The sequence below is a fragment of the Myotis nattereri genome (assembly GCF_964212035.1).
Source record: "Myotis nattereri genome assembly, chromosome: 18".
In the NCBI taxonomy this organism is placed as follows: domain Eukaryota; kingdom Metazoa; phylum Chordata; class Mammalia; order Chiroptera; family Vespertilionidae; genus Myotis; species Myotis nattereri.
Genome location: NC_138093.1, coordinates 783,868 through 807,633, shown reverse-complemented (window position 1 = coordinate 807,633; position 23,766 = coordinate 783,868). Strand labels below are relative to the sequence as shown.

General features: G+C 59.3%; 1 protein-coding gene across 1 annotated transcript in view; it reads left to right on the top strand.

Moving 5' to 3' along the window:
- Positions 1–23,038, top strand: part of CARMIL1 (capping protein regulator and myosin 1 linker 1) — an 80,241-nt gene extending 57,203 nt beyond the window's left edge. Inside the window, exons 23-38 of the mRNA XM_081111946.1 lie at positions 243–336; positions 903–1,001; positions 1,136–1,264; positions 1,850–1,981; positions 3,040–3,215; positions 6,297–6,384; positions 7,004–7,153; positions 8,768–8,834; positions 9,015–9,202; positions 10,754–10,857; positions 11,392–11,815; positions 14,853–14,931; positions 15,448–15,630; positions 16,314–16,454; positions 19,053–19,202; positions 22,014–23,038. Of these exons, the coding sequence (XP_080968072.1) occupies positions 243–336; positions 903–1,001; positions 1,136–1,264; positions 1,850–1,981; positions 3,040–3,215; positions 6,297–6,384; positions 7,004–7,153; positions 8,768–8,834; positions 9,015–9,202; positions 10,754–10,857; positions 11,392–11,815; positions 14,853–14,931; positions 15,448–15,630; positions 16,314–16,454; positions 19,053–19,202; positions 22,014–22,150 (2,341 nt within the window). The 3' untranslated portion in view covers positions 22,151–23,038. The remainder of the gene's footprint in view (positions 1–242; positions 337–902; positions 1,002–1,135; positions 1,265–1,849; positions 1,982–3,039; positions 3,216–6,296; positions 6,385–7,003; positions 7,154–8,767; positions 8,835–9,014; positions 9,203–10,753; positions 10,858–11,391; positions 11,816–14,852; positions 14,932–15,447; positions 15,631–16,313; positions 16,455–19,052; positions 19,203–22,013) is intronic.
- The last annotated feature ends 728 nt before the right edge of the window (positions 23,039–23,766 follow it).

The window sequence follows — 23,766 nt, the reverse complement described above, 5'->3', positions numbered from 1 at the left end:
AATATGTATTTGTTGATTTCAGAGACAAAGGGAGAGAGAGGGAGAGAAACATCAGTGGTGAGAGAATCATGGGTCGGCTGCCTCCTGCACGCCCCACACCGGGGGTCGAGCCCACAACCCAGGCCTGTGCCCTGATGGGAATTGAACTGTAACCTGGTTCCTAGATCGATGCTCAACCACTGAGCCCTGCCGGCCAGGCAGGAAGTTATTTTTAAATAAATACGGCTTTCTCCTTTTCGTAGGAACTACACGCTGCGATTCATGCCAATCCCCATGTACGACGCCGCCCAAGCCCTCAAGACGAACCCCGAGAAAACGGAGGAGGCTCTGCAGAAGGTACAGGAGCCGGCAGCCGGGTTACTGTGAACGCACATTCGCTCGGAATCGCGTTCATACGTCCGGCATACGAGCAGCTCTTGTCCTTACAAAGCGCTGTTCACATGGGCCTGTGTCCTCAGGACCCCGGCGGGCACAGTGCCTGATGGGGAGGGAGCGGCGTCAGCTCCTGAGCCGTGACAGTGACTGGTTCCTACGAGTTCCGTTCCTCCCTCAGTCCGGCCGGCGTGGCTCGGGCTGAGCGTCGACCTGTGACCCAGGAGGTCACGGTTCCTTTTCCGGTCGGGGCGCAGGCCCGGGTTGCGGGCTCGACCCCCAGTGGGGGGCGTGCAGGAGGCAGCCGACCCATGACTCTCTCATCGTGGATGTTTCTCTCTCTCTCCCTCTCCCTTCCTCTCTGAAATCAATAACAATATATTTTTAAAAAGAGCAGTGCTTCACGGTGAGGCAGGCACCGCTCCCAGTCCTGGGGTCGGGGCGCGGGGGGGCGTGGAGCTCGTGCTCTGGCTCCGTGTCGCCTGACGGGGTCGCGCTGTGACCCTGAGAGGCACGGGCTTTGTTTCCAGATAGAAAACTACCTGCTCCGGAACCACGAGACCAGGAAGTACCAGCAGGAGCAGGCCTACCGCCTGCAGCAGGGCATCGTCACCAGCACCACCCAGCAGGTGGGCCCAGGGCCGCCCGAGGGCTCCCTGCCAGGCGCTCCCGGGGGGGGGGGGGGAAGACCGGGCCGAGGCGCCTCCTCACTGTGCTGTGTGTCCTCCCGCCGGCCCGCGGTGTCCTTCCCCCGTGCGGGCAGATGATCGACAGGATGTGCGTGAAGGTCCAAGATCACCTCAACTCCCTGCGCAGCTGTGGGGGGGAGGCCGTCCAGGAGGACGTGAGGTCGGCCGAGCGGCTCATGCGGGACGCCAAGAACTCCAAGACGGTGAGTTTCAGCTCGGGCTGCACAGGCGTCTTAGGCACTAAAATGGTGTGTTAAACGTCAGGGCTGGAAAATAGTTCCAGCTTCCTTTTTAAAAAATAGATATTTTTATTGATTTCAGAGAGGAAGGGAGAGAGAGAGAAACATCAGTGATGCGAGAGCATCGTAGATCAGCTGCCTCCTGCACACCCCCGACGGGGGATGGAGTCCCCAGCCTGGGCATTTCCCTGACCAGGAATCGAACCCTGACCTCCTGGTTCATAGGTGGTGCTCACCCACTGAGCCAGCCGCTGGGAGCATGGCCCCCGTCAGCCCTCAGGGAGGACCTGGTCCCGCCTCTGCTGAGTCCCCCCCACAGTGACTGCCCCGAGCGGGAGGGGCCCTGGGGCTCAGGCAGGTCCCCTCAGGCCCGTGAGGACCCGGCGCGAGGGAGGCGGTCCCTGCGGCTCCAGCTGGGCCTCCGTTGGCATCTGTGCGAAGGGCCATCGATCGGCACGGCCAGCCCTTACCGCCCCCTCGTACTCGCCCCCGGATGCTGGTGCTCAGGCCGTGTCCCGTCGCTGTGGACAGCCTCTCCCTTCCTTCCAGCTGCTGCCGAACTTGTACCACGTGGGCAGTGCATCCTGGGCGGGAGCCGGCGGCCCGCTGTCCAGCCCCGTGCAGGAGACGCTGGAGTCCATGGCCGGGGAGGTCACAAGGGTTGTCGACGAGCAACTAAAGGTTCGTGCCTCCTGTCCCTTCAGAGAACAACGTGGGCACGGCTTCCTGTGTATAGGCCTTGTGTGTGTGTGTGTATGTGTGTGCTCACCTATCCACCCACACGCATAGGCCGTGTGTGTGTGTGTGTGTGTGTGTTCACCTATCCACCCACACGCATAGGCCATGTGTGTGTGTGTGTGTGTGTGTGTGTATGTGTGTGTTCACCTATCCACCCACACGCATAGGCCGTGTGTGTGTGTGTGTGTATGCGTGTGTTCACCTATCTACCCACATGCATAGGCCGTGTGTGTGTGTGTGTGTGTGTGTGTGTGCGTGTGTTCACCTATCTACCCACACACACGGGTGGCAAACATGGACGACTGTGCCTTTTCAGCTTCCTTGATACGTTTTGGAATGACTCCTTATAGGATGAGATTGAGAAAACCTATCAATTCCTTTTTGTTTTTTTTAATCCTCACCCGAGGATATTTTCCCATTGATTTTAGGGAGAGCGGAAGAGAGAGAGAAACATTGATGTGAGAGAAACACATCGATTGGTTGCCTCCTGCAGGCGCCCTGACCAGGGCCCGGCCAGGGAGAAGTCTGCAACCGAGGTACATAGCCTCGACTAGAGTCGAACCCGGGACCCTGCATTCCGCAGGCTGACGCTCTATCCATTGAGCCACACCGGCCAGGGCTCCATTTTGGTTTTTTGTGTGTTTTTTAATGTGGACTAATGATTTATTCAAATGAGAAGTGCTGTTTTGTACTTTAACTAAAGTACACCAAACTTTCCTAGTTCACTGCCCAAAACTCAATATATTTTTTTTTATCTTTAATTTCTTTATTGGTTAAGGTATTATCCATTTTGTTTTTGATGGGACATTTCCACATGACCATGACCTAGGACGGGTCCCACTGATGAGGGAATGATCCGTGTCTGGTGCGAGGCAGAGAGTGGGGGCTGGCTTTCGGAAAACCTGTCGTCTGTGGTTACACGTGACGGAGAGCGCGGGAGGCTGAGTGCGGGAGGCGACAGGCGCCCTGTGTCGCCTCGCCCTCACTGCGCTGCGTTGCAGGCCCTGCTGGGGTCCATGGTGGACGCGGCCGAGAGCCTGTGCCCCCACGTGATGAGGAAGGCCCACATCCGGCAGGACCTGATCCGCGCCGGCTCCGAGAAGCTCTCCGTGCCCCGCACCTTCGTGAAGAACGTCCTGCTGGAGCAGTCGGGCGTGGACATCCTCAACAAGATCAGGTGGGCGCCGCGGCCTGTGGACCCGGGCAGGGGGCGGGTCACAGTTCCATTCCCGGTCGGGGCACAGGCCGGGCTGCGGGCTCCATCCCCAGTGGGGGGCGTGCAGGAGGCAGCCGGTCCATGATTCTCGCTCATCATGGATGTTTCTATCTCCCTCTCCCTTCTCGGAAATCAATGCAAGTATATATTAAAAACGTATGTCAATATTTTTAAAAAGATGCGACATTGAGAAGGTGCGGTCGGCAAGGCCCTGTCCTGGATTTTTGCGCTGAGACTGCAGCGATCGGGAGCCTCACAGCGAAGCTGAGCCCCGTTTCTCACTTGGGGAATCAGGATCAGGAACCGACTTCAGAAACACGTGACTTTTCCATCTTCACCGTTTCTGAATCTTGATGAGAACATTGAGGGGCCGCAGACACCAGCTTTTTCCTGAAAAGCTGGGCGTTGAGCTAACATAGCGATGTCGCTAAGTGAGAGCCGGCCAGAAAAATGAGGGAAAAACAAAATAAGCCCCAAGTCAGGTCGTCGCCGTCGAGAAACCCAAGGCCGCCCTCCAGGGTGGACGTCGGGACCGAGGGCCGGGCCCTGCAGCAGCGGCTCGGGCTCGGGTCTGGGACGCAGCGTCCTCTGTGTGCGAAACGAGGAGAAGAAACGGTTTCCGCGCCTGCTCCGCTGAGGGGACGCGAGAGATTGGAAAGGACGTTGCGAGGGTTCAGGCCCACAGACCAGCGCGTTTATGACCTGCAGCCCTTCCGGGCGTGTGCCTGTTTCCGTAAACGAGTTTCAGGTTTTCTGTCGAAGCCCCATGAGCACTAAGGAGAGGAAATGCCCTGCCCTCCATTCGACAGCGATTGAGCTGCTGGCAGGTCCTACCTGGGGCTTCACAGAGTCCGAGCAAACTCCCTAACACGCACTTCCCTGGGGACGGCGGCTCCGAAAGATGGAGTGGGTGGAGGTCCCGGCGTCAGGGGCATCAGATGGCACTGGGTCCTCGCTGGGCTCTTCAGCGTGCACGGTACTGAGTACAGGATGCAAGCACACACACGCAAACATGCACATGTGCAAACAAACATGCATGCACATGTGTGTGCACATGCATACGCACATATTGTGCACACACGCATGTCCCTGTGCACGTGTAGGTTAAGTCGAACCATTTCCTTGAATGTTGTGCGAAATGGAAGTTCTTTCGGGAAGCGAGTGCAGTCCCAGTGGCCACATGATAGAGCGACCTGAGGCATTAAAACGCACAGTTAGGCTCCTTTTTGGAGCTGTCATTTGAAATAGAGAAACCACCCTCCTCGCCTGAGACAGAAGGAGGGAGGGAGGAGGAGACAACGGGCTCTGCAGCTTTAGGAGGGAGTAAGAGCCCCAGACGCACTTCGGGAGGATCAGGGGAGGGACTGTTAGCGCTGGGTCCCCAGGCCCTGTGGCTCGGGGTGGGACGCGGAAGGTGTTTTACTGAGGGACCGAGTGAGTCTTACAGTGACTCCTCTGTGGGGTAATGAAGTGTCAGGTAGAGGAAATCGCTGCTGAGAGGCCTCGTTTGAGGAATTAGGAAACCTCCCTTTGTCAGCCCAGGGCCGTGGTCGGCAAACGGTGGCTCTTTGGCCCCTTGAGTGTGGCTCTTCCTAAGCCTTAGGAGTACCCTAATTAAGTTAATAACAATGTACCTACCTATATAGTTTAAGTTTAAAAAATTTGGCTCTCAAAAGAAATTGCAACCGTTGTACTGTTGATATTTGGCTCTGTTGACGAATGAGTTTGCTGACCACTGGCCCAGGGAAATCGCTAACGTCGGCATCAAAGAATCAGCGCCTTCATTGTCCTGCCGGCGTGGACACCTTCCTGGGCAGAGACGCGTGCAGGGGTGGCCTTCAGCCTAGGGAGCCTCCCTGCTCTCCCACTCGTCCAGGCTCAGTCTCACAGTGAAACGCCTGTTTCACCCCTCCCCTGCCCTGACCCCTCGGCACTGCTGACTTCCGAGCAGCCGTGAGCGCAGGAGACGCCGCTGGATGTGGGGACAGGTCTCTCCAGCACCTGCTCCTTTAACTGCGCTGCGCTACACGTGTGTGTGCTTATGCAGGGTGTTCAGGCGGAAGACACGCGTGGGATTTGAATTCTGGGGGCAGCGAAGAGCGACAGTGTCACTCAAATGCCAGCTCTCTGGCCGAAACCTCAGTGGCTTGGTCATTTATTAGTGACAGCTGCCAGCCACATCCTGTTGTTGGGGCACCTTTGAAAAGTTTTTATTGATTTTTAGAGAGAGGAAGGGAGAGAGAGAGAGAAACATCGACTGGATGCCTCCTGCATGCCCCCTCCTGGAGATGGAACCCACAGCCTGGGGCTGTGCCCTGACCGGGAATCGAACCTGACCTCCTAGTTCACAGGTGGACGCTCACCACTGAGCCACGCCGGCCGGGTGGGCACTTCTCTAAGGTCAGGCAGGAGACACGAACAGTGAACATCTTGTGACGTTTGTTCATAAAAGGCAGCACAGCCGTGAAAGTGTGACTGTTCTCGAAATAAGATGGCGAGTCAGGGCGGCAGCTGTGTCGTAGGCCCGTGTGGTGCGTGAAAAGGTTTCTCAGGGGTGAGGGGTAGGCGTCTAGAGTCATAACTGCTGCTCAACAATCAGACCGGAGTTCCCTCATATGCTGTGGCCAGGCTGTTTCCATTTCTGTCAATGGGTGGCTTGTTCCTGGCCACGCAGTCCACGTGGCTCCCGTCACGTGGTCCCTGTGGCTCCCGTCATGGTCCACGTGGCTCCCGTCATGCGGTCCCTGTGGCTCCCGTCACGTGGTCCCTGTGGCTCCCGTCACGTCGGTTGGCCTTTATGCAGATGCTCTCGTTTCTGCCTCTGAGTCTGAGGGCTGCGATGGCAGGGCAGGTTGAAATGGCGAAGGACGTCGATGGCCTGTGTGTTCACGGCTTCTTGTTGGCAGCTGGGGCCCTGTGCACACATCCTTTCCTTCCGTCGCACAGAGCGGGCGCGTCCGGTGGCTGATGAACGCGGCGTCGGGTGGGCGATTCCCCTTTTCCTACATTAAACACTGCCGTGCTCTCTGGCTCCGCCCACAGCGAGGTGAAGCTGACCGTGGCCTCCTTCCTGTCCGACCGGATCGTGGACGAGCTCCTGGACGCCCTGTCGCTCTGCCATCACAGACTGGTGAGCGCCGGCCTCGCGGGCAGCCTCCGGTCTCTGTCTTTGCGGCTTCGCGGCTGCAGATCCCAGCCCCCTCCCCTCCGAGTCCCTTCGGCCCATCAGGGGCTCCCTGGGTCCTCTCCCAGAGGGTGCGGGGAGAAGCCCAGGTGACGGCGTCCACGGGGCAGGTCAGCGTCTGGGAGGAGGTGATGTGGAGGCTGAGATCCAAAGTTAAGATTTTAAAAAATTTTAAATTTATTTTTATTTTTTTAATCCTCACCCGAGGATATTTTTCTGTTGATTTTTAGAGAAGGTGGGAGGGAGGGGGAGAGACAGAGAGAAACATCGATATGAGAGACACAGATCGATTGGTTGCCTCCTGCACGAGCCCTGACCAGGGCCGGGGATTGAACCTGCAACAGAGGTGCGTGCCCTTGACCGAAATCGAACCCGGGACCCTTCAGCCGGGCCGACGGTCTGTCCACTGAGCCACACTGGCCAGGGCTCTCATCATTGATGTTTCTTTCTCTCTCCCTCCCCCGTCCTCTCTGAGATCCATGTCCACACAGCCCTCGGGCGCCTCTTCAGGCCCAGCCCCCGCTGCCCGTGTCTGTGGTTGATTTGTCCTGTGTTGACCCTCCAGTCCGACCACTTCAGCCGGCGGGGCCGGACCCTTCCCGCCCCTGAGGCCGTGGACACGGAGCCCGTGGACAAGAGGCCGGCCCGGCGCCCGGTCCTCGCGGTGGAGGAGCTCACGGAGCTGGAGCGCCTGGAGGAGCAGGACACGTGTTTGGTAAGATGTGCTGCGGCGACTTCTTCGTCGAACCCCTCGGCTTGGCTGTTGGTTTTTATAAAAAAATCTCACCTTCACAAACCAGACCCATAAAACTCCCCCCAGAGACGATCTTTCAGAAACGTGTTGCTGTGCAGAGGCTGTCCGTGAGGCTGATAGAACTTAAGTTTCAGTCCTGGCCGGGGTGGCTCGGTGGATAGAGCACCGGCCCATGGACCGAAGGGTCCCAGGTGGATTCCGGTCAAGGGCACGTACGTCGGTTGCAGGTTCCCTGGCCCTGGTCGGGTGCGTGCAGGAGGCAACCAATCAATGTGTCTCTTTCACATCGATGTGTCTGTCTTTCCCCCTCCCTTCCACTCTCTAAAAATCAATGGAAAAACATCCTTGGGTGAGGATTAACAAAAAAGAACAAAATACTCGGTTTCTTAATAAACAAAATTTTTTTTCAAAAAAAGATGAATATGTGCCCAGAAGCACAAGTGAAAGGTGTGCTGTCCCCCCCGTGACGCAGACCTGTGTCGGTGCCACGGGGGAACGGCCGTGTCAAACCCGTGACGCCCGGTGTCACGCAGCTGTTTGCGGTGCGTCTGCCACACCTGGCTCACCCGGACCGTGCCTCTCGGGGCCGTGGGGCTGGTGATGGTGACGATGAGCCGCCCTCATCCCCTCGGCACACGGGCCTCTGTCAGGACGCGGGTGTGTTAACCAGGAGCTGATCAATGATTCTCTCTCATCGTTGATGTTTCTGTCTCTCTTTCCCTCCCTCTCTGAAATCAATAAAATATTTTTTTAAGAAATTGGAAATTACTTCTTATGGCTCAGAATGCGTTTTTAGAAACAAACTGATTCGGTCTAGGCCTGAAGCCGTGGTTGGCGGGCTCAGCCACGAATTGGTCTGTGAAGTATCGGGTGCTGACCCCTCGGGGCCGGACACAGGCACGGTGTGATTTCACACGAGGCACGGACAGACAGACAGACAGACGTCGGGGAGGGCGAGAGGGACTGAGAGACGGGTGAGGCTCAGGCTGAGGAAATTCACCCCGTGGAGGGAGATGACGCCTGCCTCGGCTCGGCTGCTCATGACCCAGCCGACACCGCCTGGAGAAGTGCCCTCGGGGCGCTGGCTGTGGCTTGGGCTTTGGTCTCAGGTCTGGAAGGAGGACCAGCAGGATCAAAGCTGACTTTCTGGGAAGCGAGGGCAGATGCGGACACTGAATCCCAGCTCGTCTGTGCCCCCAGGGGGAGGGGGGACGCGGCCCGGGTTCACGCGGCCAGTGCTGACGCCGACGTTGTGGCTGTGGAACGCCACACAGCACTGACCTCACAGTCTTTCTGTCCAGTGGGACGCCCTCGGGCAGCTCGGAGCTCAATGCCGTGTCACCAGGATGTGCCTTGGGGGCGCGGGGAGGCGGGGGCTGCAGCCTTGGAGAAGACGACGCGTTTGGAAACCGTGGGCCCTGCCGCCCCCGTCAGCCGTCCGGCGGCTCCAGCGTCCTCCAAGGACTGAGCCGATGCTGAGCCGAGACCACGGGTCCCAGATGCCCCAGGGGTTCCGGACGTTTGAAGGGCAGGTTTGGGGGACGCCTGGCTCAGGGCTTCCTGTTTCGTTGCTAGATGACCCCCAAGTCCAAGAGGAAGACGATCCACAGCCGGATGCTGCGGCCGGTGTCCAGGGCCTTCGGTGAGTGTCCGCCCCGCCCCCCACCCTCCGCCGACCCGCACCTGCTGCAGGGCCGCCCGACGGGCAGGCATCGAGAGAGTCGGTGTCGGCGACCGGCTGCTCGCTGTCCATGAGCCTCGCGTCACGTCGGGAACTGTGGCCTGATGTGCGGTGAGTGGGGTCTGGCTTTGCTTCCTGCAGAAATGGAGTTTGACCTGGACAAGGCCCTGGAGGAGGTGCCCATTCACGTGGAGGACCCGCCCCGCCCCTCGGAGAAGCGGAGCTCGGGCCTCATCCCTGAGCTGCCCTCAGAGGAGGGCCGGAAGCTGGAGCACTTCACCAAGCTGCGGCCCCGGCGCAACAAGAGGCAGCGGCCCACGCAGGCGGCGGTGCGTGGGGGGTGTTGCGGGGAGCCCTGCTGGGGGGGTCCCTGCTGGAGGGGGGGCCCTGCTGGGGCGGGGGCCCTGCTGGAGGGGGGGCCCTGCTGGGGGGGGCCCTGCTGGAGGGGGAGCCCTGCTGGGGGGGGGCCCTGCTGGGGCGGGGGCCCTGCTGGAGGGGGGGCCCTGCTGGGGGGGGGGCCCTGCTGCGGGGGGGGAAACTGCTGGCGGGGGGGGGAAGCCCTGCTGGAGGGGGGGGGGCCCTGCTGGGGGGGGAGCCCTGCTGGGGGGGGAGCCCTGCTGGGGGCGGAAACTGCTGGGGGCCTTGGTTAAGGGGAGCAGAGCCTGGGCATGGACATTTGTGTAGAATCTCGCCCTGACGCTCACGGTTAGGAAAAGGCTGCGCTGGCTGTGGGCCTGCTTGGCCGTCCCTGAAAAACGCAGCCACGTGGGGAGGAGAGCAGGCCGGCCCCGTGCAGCTTTATAGCGTCACCACCCACAGGCACACACATGGACCTGGTCCTGAACGCCAGCTCCCGCCCCCAGCCCTGGCTGCCCCGTGGGCCTTCCTCAGAGCTGCAGCCTTTTTCTCTCCCCCAGCATGCACACACATGCACACACACGCACATGTGCACACGCACATAAGTGCACACATGGACTTACATGGACACGTGCACATACATGCCCACATGCGGATGCATTTGCACACACATGTGTGCACACGCACACACATGCACACCCCAGAGCTGGTATCTACTCGCCTCTCAGATCTCCCCTGAGACCTGCTCCCTGCAGGAAGCCCACCCCGCCTCCCTGGGCAGCTGCAGGACCCGGGGACGATGCTGTCCCCTACGTGTGTGCGAGTGCACAGCCTGGGCCGCCCCCCCGGGCCCTGCCCCGTGCCGGGTGCTTGCTGGCCGGGCCTCGGAGGCCCGTGGTAGGTCCTGTGGTCAGTGCCCAGCGCTCAGCACTGGCTGCGTGATGAGGGGCCCTGGAAGCCGCCTGTCCTGCGGAGACGGGGGCTGTGGGGGGCCCTGCGCCCTCAGGAGACACTGATGCTCTCGTCCCCAGAGCACAGATGCTCACTGTTGGTCTTTGATTTTTATTTTTAATATATACACACACACACACACACACACACACACACACACTTTTTTTTTTAATTTCAGAGAGGAAGGGTGAGGGAGAGAGAAACATCAGTGATGAGAGAGAGTCATTGATCGACTGCCTCCTGCACGCCCCACACTGGGGGTGGGTTCCACAACCCGGGCCCGTGCCCTGACAGGAATCGAACCCTGACCTCCCGGTTCATAGGTCGACGCTCAGCCCCTGAGCCCCGCCGGCCGGGCAGCCTGTAGACACTGGGCTCTTCCACGGGCTTTGCAGCGGCAGCGACTCGCCGCCAGGCCTGGGTGCACCTGTTCCTCCCCTTCCTTCCTGCCCCGGTCACACTGGAACCGTGACTTCTGTCCCAGTGGACGGCCTGTGGTCCCAGGGCCTTGACCGTAACCACAGTGTCTGCGACCTCATGACCGTCGGTCACTGGTGCCGTCTGGTTGGCAGGTCAGCGTTGCGACCGTGGGCCCCCAGGACGGCGAGCGGAACGGCCTCATGGGGAGAGTGGACGAGGGCGTGGACGAGTTCTTCACCAAGAAGGTGACCAGGCGGTGAGTCCAGAGCCGTGACCGAGACCGTGGTTCCACCCGCATGGGAGTCACGGCAGCCGCCTCACACGCGTGTGGAGGTTTTCCCAGCGGGCTTCACGATACTGAGGGTTTGCAGACGTGACCTGCAGGCCAGCAACATGGCTGTCAGCTGGGAACGTGTTAGAGCCGCAGACTCCCGGCCTCACCCCAGACCTGCTCACGGGGAGCTTCCTGGATGAACGGCGCTCTTTTTTTTTCTTGTTTTTTAAATGTATTCGTATTGATGTCAGAGAGGAAGGGAGAAGGAGAGAGAGAGGGAAACACCAATGATGAGAGAGAATCACTGATCAGCTGCCTCCTGCGCCCCCCACACTGGGGGTGGAGCCTACAACCTGGGCCTGTGCCCTGATGGGGATTCGAACCCTGACCCCCTGGCTCATAGGTGGACGCTCAGCCCCTGAGCCCAGCCCGCCGGGCTCCCGTCTGTGTTCTGACGGTTCCTGCTGGAACCGGGATTACAGTGTAGCCAGCAGGGTTCCTTCTTCTCTGTCCCAGGAGATCATCGGCCAGAGGCCCTGAGGCCCAGGACCCCGGCGACGGGGGCGACGAGAAGAAGAAGAGAGAATCTCGCAGGAGCGGCTTCCTCAACCTGATCAAGCCCCGGGCCAAGCCCGAGCGGCCGCCCACGGTCTTGATGGCGGACGAGCCGTCCTCGCCCAAAGGGGCGGGCAGAGGTCCACCCGTGGACACGCCCCGGCGGGATTCAAGGGCGGCCGAGCACAACGACAGCGCTGAGCGGACAGAGGAGATGCTGACGCCCGAGCCCCCCGAGGACGGGGAGGACGGGGGGCGGCTGGAGCCCGGCGACGGCAGGGGCAGCCCCCAGGGCAGCCGGCGGTATGGCGTCCAGGTGATGGGCAGCGGCCTGCTGGCTGAGATGAAGGCCAAGCAGGGGCGGCGAGTGGCTGGTGCGCACAAGGTGAGGCCCACGGACTTGCCGTCTTTGGGTTTTGTCCCCGCGGGTGAGAGCCGCAGCCCCTGGGCGGCTGTTGGTGGTCCCTGTCGCGGCTGACGCTCCATCCTCGCGGCCAAGGCGGCGGGCGGAGACCAGCTTCTAATTGTGGAAATGCAGCTCTCGGTTTCACTTAGGTCCTGATTCATTCCCTTTTCCAGACCAGAGCATTCCTGGGGAGATTCCAGCTTTAAAAATCAAAGGAAAGAAAGCCAGGTGTCCTGTTAGAATCAGTGGAATGTCGACCACTGTGTGGTCGGACGCGGTGAAGAAAACGTCCGTCATGGTGTAAACATTGCTGAGCTCCCCCCCCCCCCCAATCAGCCTCGATGTGTCGTTCACTCTCCAGCCTCTGGCTGACGTACAGGCAGGGGTGTCCCCTCCCCCGACTGCCTGTTTCCTCCTGCGGCTCCCGAAGGGCTGGACCCTCGTTGTGGCCCCGGAGCCACAGGCCACAGGCCACAGGCCACGGGCCATGTTAACCCGGCCGTGGCTCCTGTGGGTTTCCCTGGGCGCTTCGGAGTTTGTGGAACGGGGTTCTCCAAAGTGAGGGAGGTTGCACCCCTCCTTTCTGGGAGGAGGAGACTACGTCCGCTCACCCCAAGGAACCTTGTTTCCAGGAAGGAAACGATGGACTTTCTGTGCAGGGGGGGGCTGCTTAGGGGACTCTATACACCCAGGTGTGTTTTCTTTTTTTAAAAAAATATTTTTAATGATTTCAGAGAGGAAGGGAGAGGGGGAGAGAGAGAAACATCAGTGATGAGAGAGAATCATCGATCGGCTGCCGCCTGCACAGCCCCCAGTGGGGATTGAGCCCACAACCCAGGCCTGTGCCCCGACCGGGAATTGAATCTGGGACCTCCTGGCTCCTAGGTCGACGCTCAGCCCCTGAGCCACGCCGGCCGGGCGTCGCCGCTCGGTCATGTGTTCATCCAGCCCTGCCTCCCACGTGGTTTCACAGGTGTTGACGGGCACCTTGGTTACCTGACAGTGTCCTGGTTACGGCCCCTCCTGCCTCACTTGTCCTTCGGATGTGCGTTTCATGGCCTCATAGGCCGGCCTCCTTGGACGGGGAGCAGGCTGTGTGCACCAGGCGCTGCTGGGTGGCGGCTCCCACTGGAGAGCAGCTGCCTGTGGTGGGAGGCGGCGCTCCAGGCCTTTCTCCCGGTGCTTTGGGTTTGGCATGGAAACAGGCTCCAGGGGTCAGAATTCTCCTGGGTTAGTGGCAGTTCTGCTAGTTCATGCCCGTGATCTCCTAGTGCCACCTAGTGTCCATTTACTATAACAAGCTCTAGCCGGTGGCTCAGTGGGTAGTGTGTAGGTCTGCAGACCCAAGGGTCCCAGGTTCGATTCCTGGTCAGGACACATGCCTGGGTTTCAGGCCCAAGCCCCAGAGTGGGGCGTGCAGGAGGCAGTCAATCAGTGATTCTCTCATCATCGATGTTCCTATCTCTCCCTCTCCCTTTCTCTCTGAAATCAATAAAAACATGTTGAAAAAAATATATGTAAAACAATGATAATAAAAATCCGTAGTATTAAAAATTTGAACAAGTCAGGGGTATTCCCTCTATGACAGCGGTTTTCACTCCGTGGGCCGCAAGAATTTCTACAACATGCAATACCTGACTAGTCAGGGGCACCTCCCTCTCTTCCCTGAGATGGTTCCATAGAAGCATGACAACAACTAACACAATAGTAACCGCCTGGTGTGAATGAATAAGAATTATACCTATTTCTTTTTCTGGTCAGACCGGCAAAAAATAACATTTTTTGGTTTGCTGCAGAAGTTTAGTAATTAGTGGATGTGTGCCATGCGATGAAGAAGGTTGCGCGTCGCTGCTCGGTTAGAACAAGAAAGTAAGAAAGGCTTTCCCAGCTGGCCTTCCAGTATTGTCCCCTACAACTCCAGACTGCGCCTTAGTCAGCAACATCCGCGTCAGCGGGGAGCGTTCTGTTGACAAAATGCTATCGATTCACGTGTGTGTCGTCTTCGCGTTCCTCTGGAGCCATGCTCTTCGCACCGGTCACTTTAGGGTGTGGACTTAGCGAGAAAGCTGTGAGGTGAGGGCGCGGCGTCTGTCGCCGAGGAAGGTGGAGGGCGACCGGTGCTGAGTGCTCAGCGGCCTGGCCTCTCCTGGGCCCCCGGTGGCTGCGTGCCCGCGGTGCCAACTGGCTGGCGCAGGTGCTGCTGGGGCAGCGGCCTTTCCCCTTCCCCATCCTTGCCGCCAGACGCCGTCCACATAAAGTCTGAGGGGTTTTGTGTTTGTTGTTGTTAATCTCACCCGAGGATAGGTTCCCATTGATTTTTAGAGAGAGAGGAAGGAAGGGGGAGAGAAGAGAGAGAGAAACAATGACTTGAGAGAGACACAGGGATGAAGCCTGCAACTGAGGCACATGCCCTTGACTGGAACCGAACCCGGGGCCCTTCAGTCCGCAAGCTGACGCTCTACCCACTGAGCCACGCCAGCCGGGCCCAGGGTTCGTCCTTAATGCATTCCCGCCGGCTTACCTGTGTCTGCCGCTGGCGCACCACACCTATGTCCTTGGTGCTGCTCCTCTTTGGGGCGTTCCCGGGGGAGAGGTTCCGACCCCCCTTGGAGCGGGTCCTGCCCGTGTGCAGGGTCAGGGCCCAGGCGGGAGTGAGGGCGGCAGATTCACACAGCAGCTCAGCCAGGGAGGAGCTGAAGAGCCGCGCTCGCCCTGGCCGGTTCGGCTCAGTGGACAGAGCGTCGGCCTGCGGATCGCAGCGTCCCGGGTTCGATTTCGGGCAAGGGCAGTACTTGGGTTGCAGGCTCCTCCCAGGCCCTGGTCAGGGCTCTTGCAGGAGGCAACCAGTCGATGTGTCTCTCTCACACCGAGTCTCTCTCTCCTACTCTCTCTAAACATCCGTGGAAAGCGCCCTCGGGTGAGGACTGACAGCGAAGCGCCATCTTGTCGCGCTGTCTGCTCTGTGCCTCTCACGCCTTAAATGAACACGCACTTTGGGGGGTGCTGGGTGTTTTAGAAGCTCGGGAACGACGCCGCCTCCCCGGACCCACCCAGCCCGGCAGCGAGCGAGGAGCAGCCGGATGGAGGCGGGGCAGGTGAGTCAGGAGGCGCAGCCCCCACACCCCCCAACACCTGCCGGTTCCAGAGTCACAGATGATTGACAGGAGGGAAACAGTGGGGGCGGGGCAAAGCAGCCTCTCTGTTTCCTGTCCTCAGCCTTCCCTCCTCCTCCTGCCAGCGCACCTGGGGCCCGGCCCCACCCGTGGCCTGTCCCAAACAGGGTGCCTTTTCCCCTCCCCAAAGAGGAGACATTCCATTGAGAAGAACAAACTATAGACTTGTGTGTGGGGGGGCAGTTCGGGACATGCTGATGTTATTTTTAGAAATATTTTTATTCCTTTCAGAGAGAAGAAGGGAGAGGGAGAGACATCAATGATGAGAATCATGGGTCGGCTGCCTCCTGCCCGCCCCCTACTGGGGGTGGAGCCCGCAACCCGGGCCTGTGCCCCGACCGGAAAAGGAACCGTGACCTCCTGGTTCCTCGGTCAGCGCTCACACCAGCCGGGCCCTCTGAGTTTTAAAGTTGCCTTTTGTCCCCATTTTCACTTCAGTGCCTAGACTGCACCCCGCGCTCCCGGGGACCCCAGAGAAGAACGCCAAAGCGGACCCCCGAGTGGACGCGGGCTTCCGGGGCCGGAGCGCCTCCAACGCCAGGCCTGCCCTGCAGTCGCCCAGGCCCAGCCCGGCCGCGCGGCCCGCCCTCCCGCAGAAGCCCAGGACGCCCTCCCGGGCAGGTGAGGGCTCGGGCCGGGACGGACACCAGGTGGTCTCCGGGGTCGGCGACCGTGGCTCGGGGTCCTGCCGGGGCGTGGGAACGGCTGAGGCCGGGAAAGGGACGGGCAGGCAGGGCCCCTGGTCAGCACCCGGGCCAGCGCCTCCGGGACTCCTGGCGTCGGGGCTGCAGGCGCAGGAGGGACCAAGGAGGCGTCTGTGTCGGCCTCCAGGTCAGAGCCCGCGAGGCGGAGGATGAGGGGGGGCCCCTGTGCTGTGATGTATTGGGGTTCGGGCGGGGTGTGGTGAACCTGGGCCTGTTTTTTTAAATGTGTTATTGACTTCAGAGAGGAAGGGAGAGAAAGATAGAAGCATCAATGACGAGAGAGACTCATGGATCGGCTGCCTCCTGCACACCCCACACGGGATCGAGCCTCTGACCTGACATGTGCCCTGACCGGGAATTGAACCATGACCCGGTCATAGGTCGGTGCCCAACCACTGAGCCGCGCTGCCTGTTCTGTAAGTGTCCCCGCGCAGCCCCACCAGGGAGCCGGCTGCCGGGCGGCTTGGAGTCGGGCAGAGGGGACTCGTGGCCAGAAAAGTCCGTGATGCTGTTTGAGGAGCTTGAGTGTCTGTGGAAAGAACCGCTGCTCCGTGGGAGGAACCGGCTGCGGAGCCGCGTGACCCGTGCTTGTCTCCACAGAGGACGTCCCGGACTCCCCGCCCGGCCTCGGCTCCCCCAGGGTCGCCCTGCTCCCTCCCGTCCTGAGGAAGGTGCCTGTGGACAAGGAGCGGGAAGGCCAGGGCAGCCCCCAGCCCAGCCCCAGGACCTTCTCCCAGGAAGGTAGGGACGCCCGTCCCCACGCAGGTCTCCCCAGGGGACTGACTCAGGAGGAGGGGTGTCCCCGGGACGGGCTGGTCGCTTCCAGTGACGTCAGCATCCCTTGGGTTACACGCTGGGACCCGTGCCCTTTCTGGGTGCAGACCCTTGAGTCCGCGTTACTGATGGCACGGGGTTGGGATGGAGGTCACGGGGTCGGGATGGAGGTTGTGGGGTCAGGATGGAGGTCGCGGGGTGGGGTGGAGGTTGCGGGGTCAGGATGGAGGTCGCGGGGTCGGGATGGAGGTTGTGGGGTGGGATGGAGGTCGCGGGGTGGGATGGAGGTTACGGGGTCGGGATGGAGGTCGCGGGGTCGGGATGGAGGTCGCGGGGTGGGATGGAGGTCGCGGGGTGGGGTGGAGGTTGCGGGGTCAGGATGGAGGTCGCGGGGTCGGGATGGAGGTTGTGGGGTGGGATGGAGGTCGCGGGGTCGGGCCGGAGGTTACGGGGTCGGGATGGAGGTCGCGGGGTCGGGATGGAGGTCGCGGGGTGGGATGGAGGTCGCGGGGTCGGGATGGAGGTCGCGGGGTCGGGATGGAGGTCGCGGGGTCGGGATGGAGGTCGCGGGGTCGGGATGGAGGTCGCGGGGTGGGGTGGAGGTCCCGGGGTCGGGATGGAGGTCGCAGGGTGGGGTGGAGGTCGCGGGGTCGGGATGGAGGTCGCGGGGTCGGGATGGAGGTCGCGGGGTCGGGATGGAGGTCGCGGGATCGGGATGGAGGCTGTGGGGTCGGGATGGAGGTTGTGGGGTCAGGATGGAGGCCGCGGGGTCAGGATGGAGGTCGTGCACATAGAGAGAGACCCCCCTCTCCCTGCCCCCCACTGAGTGCGGCCCAGAGGCCTCAGATCTGGGCTCCTGCTCTGGCCCCCTCACCTGCGGGGCTGTAGACGTTGTTTGGTGCGTCCTGTGGGTCAGGCCCCCTGTTTCCAGCACAAGCTCCCCTGTCGTCAGTGACGTTGCTGTGGCTCAGGGCGCCCGCCAGGTCTGCGTGGCCTCGGGGCTCCCTCTGTCACGAGGTCGGGCTCGTTCCCAGCAGAGTGGCCGCGGAGGGACGCTCTCGGCCGGCCCCTCCCCATGTGCTCCCCCTAACGCAGGGGGTGGGTAGGGCAGGACAGTCCTAGGGGCACACGCTGCCTCCCGGACTCGGACCAGGGGCTGCGATGGGGGCCCTGTCGGGCCTCGGCACCCCACTGTCTCGCTCCCGTTCTGCTGGACGCCCAGTGCCTCTGGGGTGCTGTCCTTCGAGGATATTTTTCCATTGATTTTCAGAGAGAGTGGAAGAGAGAGGGAAAGACATGCAATACCGTGTGAGAGAAACACAGCCATTGGTTGCCTCAAGCACATGCTCCATCTGGAAGGAGCCTGCAACCGAGGTCCATGTCCTTGACCAGAATCGAACCCGGGACCCTGGGGTCCGCAGGCTGACGCTCTATCCATTGCGCAAAACTGGCCAGGGCTTAAATATATTTTTATTGATTTCAGAGAGGAAGGGAGAGGGAGAGAGGGGTAGAAACATCAATGATGAGAGAGAATCATGGATCGGTGCCTCCTGCACACCCCCCTCTGGGGATGATGCCTGCAGCCTGGACACGTGCCCTGACCGTTTTGACCAGGAATCGTACTGTGACCTCCTGGTTCATAGGTCAATGCTCAGCCACTGGGCCACGCCGGCCAGGCTGCCCGTGTGATTGAAACGAGGCCTCGAGTTAGTGGGCGGCTCCGTGAGTGAGTGTGCACCCCGAGCCTCTCTGGCTGACCAGTGCCCTTAGCTGCTTGGACCGAGTCATTCTTCCCCCGAGAGGTTGAGATGCAATAGCTGCTCGTCACCCCTTCGCGGGTCTCGTGGGCGGACGTTGGGTTCTCCTCCCTCGCCCTGAGTGAGCGTGAGGACGGGTCCCGCCTCCCCTCCCAGGGAGATGGCGGGGACACAGCGCCACGGGGACCGTCACTCCCCTGTGGATCCAGAGTGAGTGGGTCCGGAATCGTCACCACGGTAGCCCTTGGGGTCGGCGTCGGACTGCAGACAGGCGTGAGGTCGGAGGACAGCGTGCCTCGTCCGGGTGCTGGGCGGGTCTTGCCCTCGTCCGTCGCTCGAGCCGGCCCAGGACAGGGAGCCTCGCTGTGTCTTCCTTTCCTCTGAAAAGTGTTGCTCCTTCCTGGTTTCTGGTGCGTTATTCATGCTGGTCCCCGTCTCCTTGCTCTCTGCCTCCCTCCGGACTAGCGCGTCCCCGTCATTTCTGAAGCAGGTAAACGGCCGCGGTTCTTCGGGTCCTTCCATCGTGAATGTGACTTTCGTTCATTCATCCTGGGGTCAGATGGTAACATTTGGGGACAGACTTGGAGCTTGCCTCACTGTGCACGGGGCTCACCACTTCCATCATGTTGGCTGTTGGATTCTGTAGGTAACGGCACATCTGACCAGAACCGACTCGTAGGTTCCTTGAGTCCTAAGGGGGCGGTGAGCCTGCTGTTCCATTTTGAATGTTCGTACGCTTTGCCGGTTTGGGGTCGCCACGCTGATGTGTGTGCGACGATCAAGGGTGAAATGCCTCCCTTTTCCTCAGTGGTGCAAAGAGGCGATGGTGACAAAAGGCCCGCAGATCAGGACAGTGGCAAGCCTTCTGGTGGAGGGCACAGACCTGCGAAACGCGGCCCTGTCCTGGCAGAGGAGGCGGCGAAGGCAGCTGGGCACCGGAAGCCACAGCCAACAACTGGTTAGAGCCCTCGGTTGTCACCCCTTTTGGCCCCGACGCTATGAACTGGCACTAACCAACACGGACTGGAATTGGGTCCCTTCTGTCAGGGGACCCCGATGATTCGTGCAGCTGATTTTTTATTTTTTTCTAAATGGCACCAGATTGGTCCTTCCATCTGGGGCAAAAGGGTTGACTTACAAAACCTAAGAATCATTGATCGGCTGCCTCCTGCTGGGGATCGAGCCGCAACCCGGGCGTGTGCCCTTGACCAGAATCGAACCTGAGACCCTACAGTCCACAGGCTGATGTTCTATCCACTGAGCAATACCAGCCAGGGCGAGGCAGAGCTTTTTTGAGAGTATATGAAATCGGAAGCTCGGTCTCTCTATTGTCCCTTTTTTGATAAGGACACCCGAGGTCCCAGATGTTTCCAGATTTTGGAAATTTGCATTTGAACTGGGATCAGTCGCCGAATGTCACTTTATTAGCAAAGCTCCTTTGATTCAATGCCATGTTCCTTCTTCAGTCGGCCACTAAACGCACCTCAGACAACACACAGACCCAGACACCCCCCCCCCCCTGCCCCGCCACGCTGGTCATCCCTGGACCTGGAGTGAAAAGAGGAGGAAGGCAGAGAGAAGCCAGCCCTCAGGCAGCCAGGGAGCTCTGTCTGTCTCAGGTTTTTCCCGTGACCTCTCTGGCTTAAAATTCTCAATTTGGTGGGATTAAATGGGACCATCTTGTATTTGCTTTCTGCCTCAATTTCTTGAAACACTGGCAGGAACAACAAGAAGTGATTTTTACAGGGGCTTCCGTTAGAGTGGCTTACGTATAATGTTTTATGTTGTTTTGTTGGTGCCAGTTCCTAGCACTCGGCTGTGTGTGCCCTGGAGCGCTGCCTGCAGTCTGCTTTCGGAATGGTGTCTGGTTTAACCAGTCGCGGTCGGCAGAGCAATTCTGTCGGCTGTTGTGCATCCTTCCCTTTAAGTCTTCGAAAAGCAGCTCTGTTTACGCTGAAACAGATTTCTCCTTTCCTCCGCCTCGTGACCACGAAACAGACAGAGGCTGTGGTTCTGAAAGCACGCTGCCTGTTGCATCGCGTTACTGTTTCCACTGTGTGGCCGGCTGGACGTCGTTGGGCGGGCGAAACGCCGGCTTTCTTTACTGGAACATCTGTGGCTGCGTCTTTTGAATTTCCTATCGTGTCCCCTCTTCCTTTTGCTGGGCACCGTGATGTTTGGTCAGAGTGTGCCCTGTTTTCTTGAAGAAAATGGCTGGCTTGGCTTTGGCCGGCCTGTGATGGTTGCACGGGCCCCCTGACTCTGAGAGTGCATTTATGTATGTATTTTAACACATTGCGGACGGAATTCCCGCTTCATATTACACAGTGTTTTACCAAGTCTCATACTTTAAAAAGGTATTAGCTTATAAGAACATGTAATAAATAACTTTAAAAACGCAGTGGGTATTTAATTTTAAAGCGCGCCTTTAAATTTATGTAAAATGTTTTTTGTACTCGTTCAATAGAAACTTACCTGGCCACTGGGTAAAGCTGGCAATAAAACTACTGGCCCGCAATGTGTTAAGTTAGGGCATTTTTAAAACTTAATTTTTTCTTTTTTTTTTTTTTTATTTCAGAGAGGAAGGAAGAGGGAGAGAGATAGAAACAGCAATGATGAGAGAATCACCGATCAGCTGCCTCCTGCACGCCCCACGGGATCAAGCCCATAACCCAGGCCTGTGCCCTGACCTCCTGGGTCAACACTCAACCACCGACCCTGCCCAGCTGGGCCAATTTGTACTTCTTAATCCCTCCCCCCTTTTCTTTTTAAAAATTATTTTATTTAAAAAAAAATTCTTGACACCATTGCAGATGTCCGCCAGGGCAAATAGGAGCCCTTTTTTGGGTTTGCGTTTTGAGCATTCATTTTCCGGAGCTTCCACTTTCTGAAGCGCTTGCTTGTTTGTGGGCTAAACATTTAAGTAGCCAGTTCCTGCTGAGATGGGCGTCGTGGCATCGAAGTGACATGGGCGTGGTCAGCGGGTCCGAGGGCTTGTCCGCGGCCGTGGCCCTGGCTGGCCGTGGACCTGTGAGGCGTGAGGCAGCTGCTCACAGCGTGTGGGTGTGGCATCCGCCCAAGTGGTCTCTGCACATCGGCTTGTGAGTCATAGTTAACGCCTGTCCCAGCCACACCCGAGGGTCCCCTGAGCCTTTCCCAGGGCCAGCCCAGGCAGCGCTGACCGAGTGGGGAAGGAGTGGCCTGGGAGAGAGTGGCCCTGAGGTCCTGGTCCCCGGTCTCACAAAGCCTGCCTTCAGGTGGCCGTGAGGAGCAGCGATGAAACGGGGGAGAGGTGACGGCGGCTCCAGGCTCCGTCTCCATCATCGCTCTGCCAGGCCCCAGGGACCCTTCCCGTCTGCGAGGAATCACGGCAGTTCTCGTAGCCGAGGCTGTCGCCCGGTCCCTCTGCTGTGTGGGGACACCTGTGGCAGGTGTGACATGGTCACCTGGCCCCGGGCACTGCGGCTTCAGAGCGCCCTCCTTCCAGGCACCCCCTTCCCCTCCCGCCGTCCTCGCCCTGTGGGCCTCTCCCCCCCGATTTTCCACCACAGCCCTGGGACCCCCCTCACAGGCTGGGTTGTGTATGTTTTCGTGCTGCGACCTGTCTTTTGCTGGTTTGTCTTTCGTTTCTGTCTGAGTCTCTAGATGTGATTGCTGCGGGTCTGAGGAACCCTGTGCCCCCCGACAGGCCGGCCTCACCCCGTTGCTGGGCGGCCGGCGTTGTTGCTTAATCAGCGTGACGACCTCTCTCCCTCTGCTTCCGTTTCAGTTTGGAGGAAAAGCTGGGGCCAGCAGCCCCAGGAGTTCCAGGACCAGAAGCCGTGGTCCCCCAGCAAGGACGGCCGGCAGGGCAGCAAGTCCAGCGACTCCGGGGAGGAGGCCGAGAAGGAGTTCATCTTCGTGTGAAGGTCACGGCCCCAGACGTCCCGGGCAGGTGCCTGGCGGCCACCAGAGAGGCACCAGGGCTGCCCCGCCTCCTCGGCCTCGTCTCTCCTCGGCCTCGTCTCTCGGTGCTGCTTCCCTTGCTTTTTCCTTCTATTGAAACCAGAAACACAGCCATTTCTTGGTAATCAGAGCACATTTGCTTGGGCTTCTCTCGGCCCTGGCGTTCCTGCCTATACCTTCAGCCGGTGCCAGCGGTGCCAGCGGCCACACTTGAATTTCTCCTTGGCAGCTGCGGCTGCTGCCCTGTGGGAGGAGCGTGGGGAGGTGCCCGGGTTACTGGGCACTCACGCGCACAGGGAACCGTCCGGGCGGCCGTGGGTCCTGCCGCCCGTGCCTGCGTCAGATGGGCACCGGCCCACGGAGCTGTTCGCTCTCGCTGGGAGCGGTTTGCAGCTGCACCTTGTAATTACGGCCGAGCTCACAAATAAGCCCTTTGTATAGATTATATTTGCTGGGTCTCGGGGTGGTGTCTCCATTCTCCCGGGGCAGCCCTTCCTTCCCAAGGGGGATGGTGCGTCCCCATGGGGGCGGCGGCCTGGGCCTTCCCACTGGCGAGCGCGGGGGGACTGGGCGAGAGGCCCCGCTGCTGCCCCCACGTGTCCGGGTTGAGTGCACAGCGGACTGGAATGAGGGTTTACGGACGGATATGTGTTTGTTTTTTAAATGTCTTTAATTTCTGTCTGCATATTAGCTTTGAAGGTGTAATTTTAAGAGAGAATTTAAGAGACCTGTAAACAAATAAAATATACTACTCTTTTTACGACATGTCACAGTCACTTCCCAGAAAGGCTGGAGGTATTCTATGCGTATGTGTATTTATACCAATAAATGATTTTACAAGTGGAATCCAACCCGCTGCCGTGGCGTTTTGACGTTTGGCTTGTGGTGACGAACGTCGCTTTTGGGTCCAAGATCCAGGAGCACCCGGTTCCCAGGGACTCACACCCGGCGACGTCAGCGTCCACGAAGCTGCTGCTCCTGTCACCTGCTCGCACCCCGGGAAGGAGCCAGGTCACGCGGGACGCGAGTGCGAACCAGGGCGTGACCTGAGAGGTGTTTACCTGTTAAGGGAAAGGGAGTCAGCGTGTGATCCCATGTTGGTGCCTGTAACGCCCCTGGAGGACGTAACCAGAGTTACTGCCCTCCGTTGTCTGGTGGTCAGACTACGGGGGAGTCTTTCTTCTCTCATTTTCTGAGCTACATGATTTAAGTGATCTTTCGTATTCATGTGATTACAAAAGAAACAAAAGGGCATATATATTACATATAATATATATATATTAAAGCATTTGCTCTAGTTCCAGTATTTTTTTTTTTATGACAAACACTGTCCAATTTCTTTTCGTCTACTTCCTCCGTCCTTGGGAACTGGGTGGTGTTCAAGTGAGGCAACACCCTAATTCTAAGGGGCACTATACGGTCCGTGAGGGGGTCCCCATGTTTGAATGCTCGGTAGGTACTGGGGGGTGCTGCCAAAGGAAGCCTTGTGTGCAGTCCCAGCCAGAAAGACCATTCTGACTTTGTAAAAAGATGCAGATATTCTAATTGTTTTTCTTTTTGGTTCTCTGAGTTTTTCC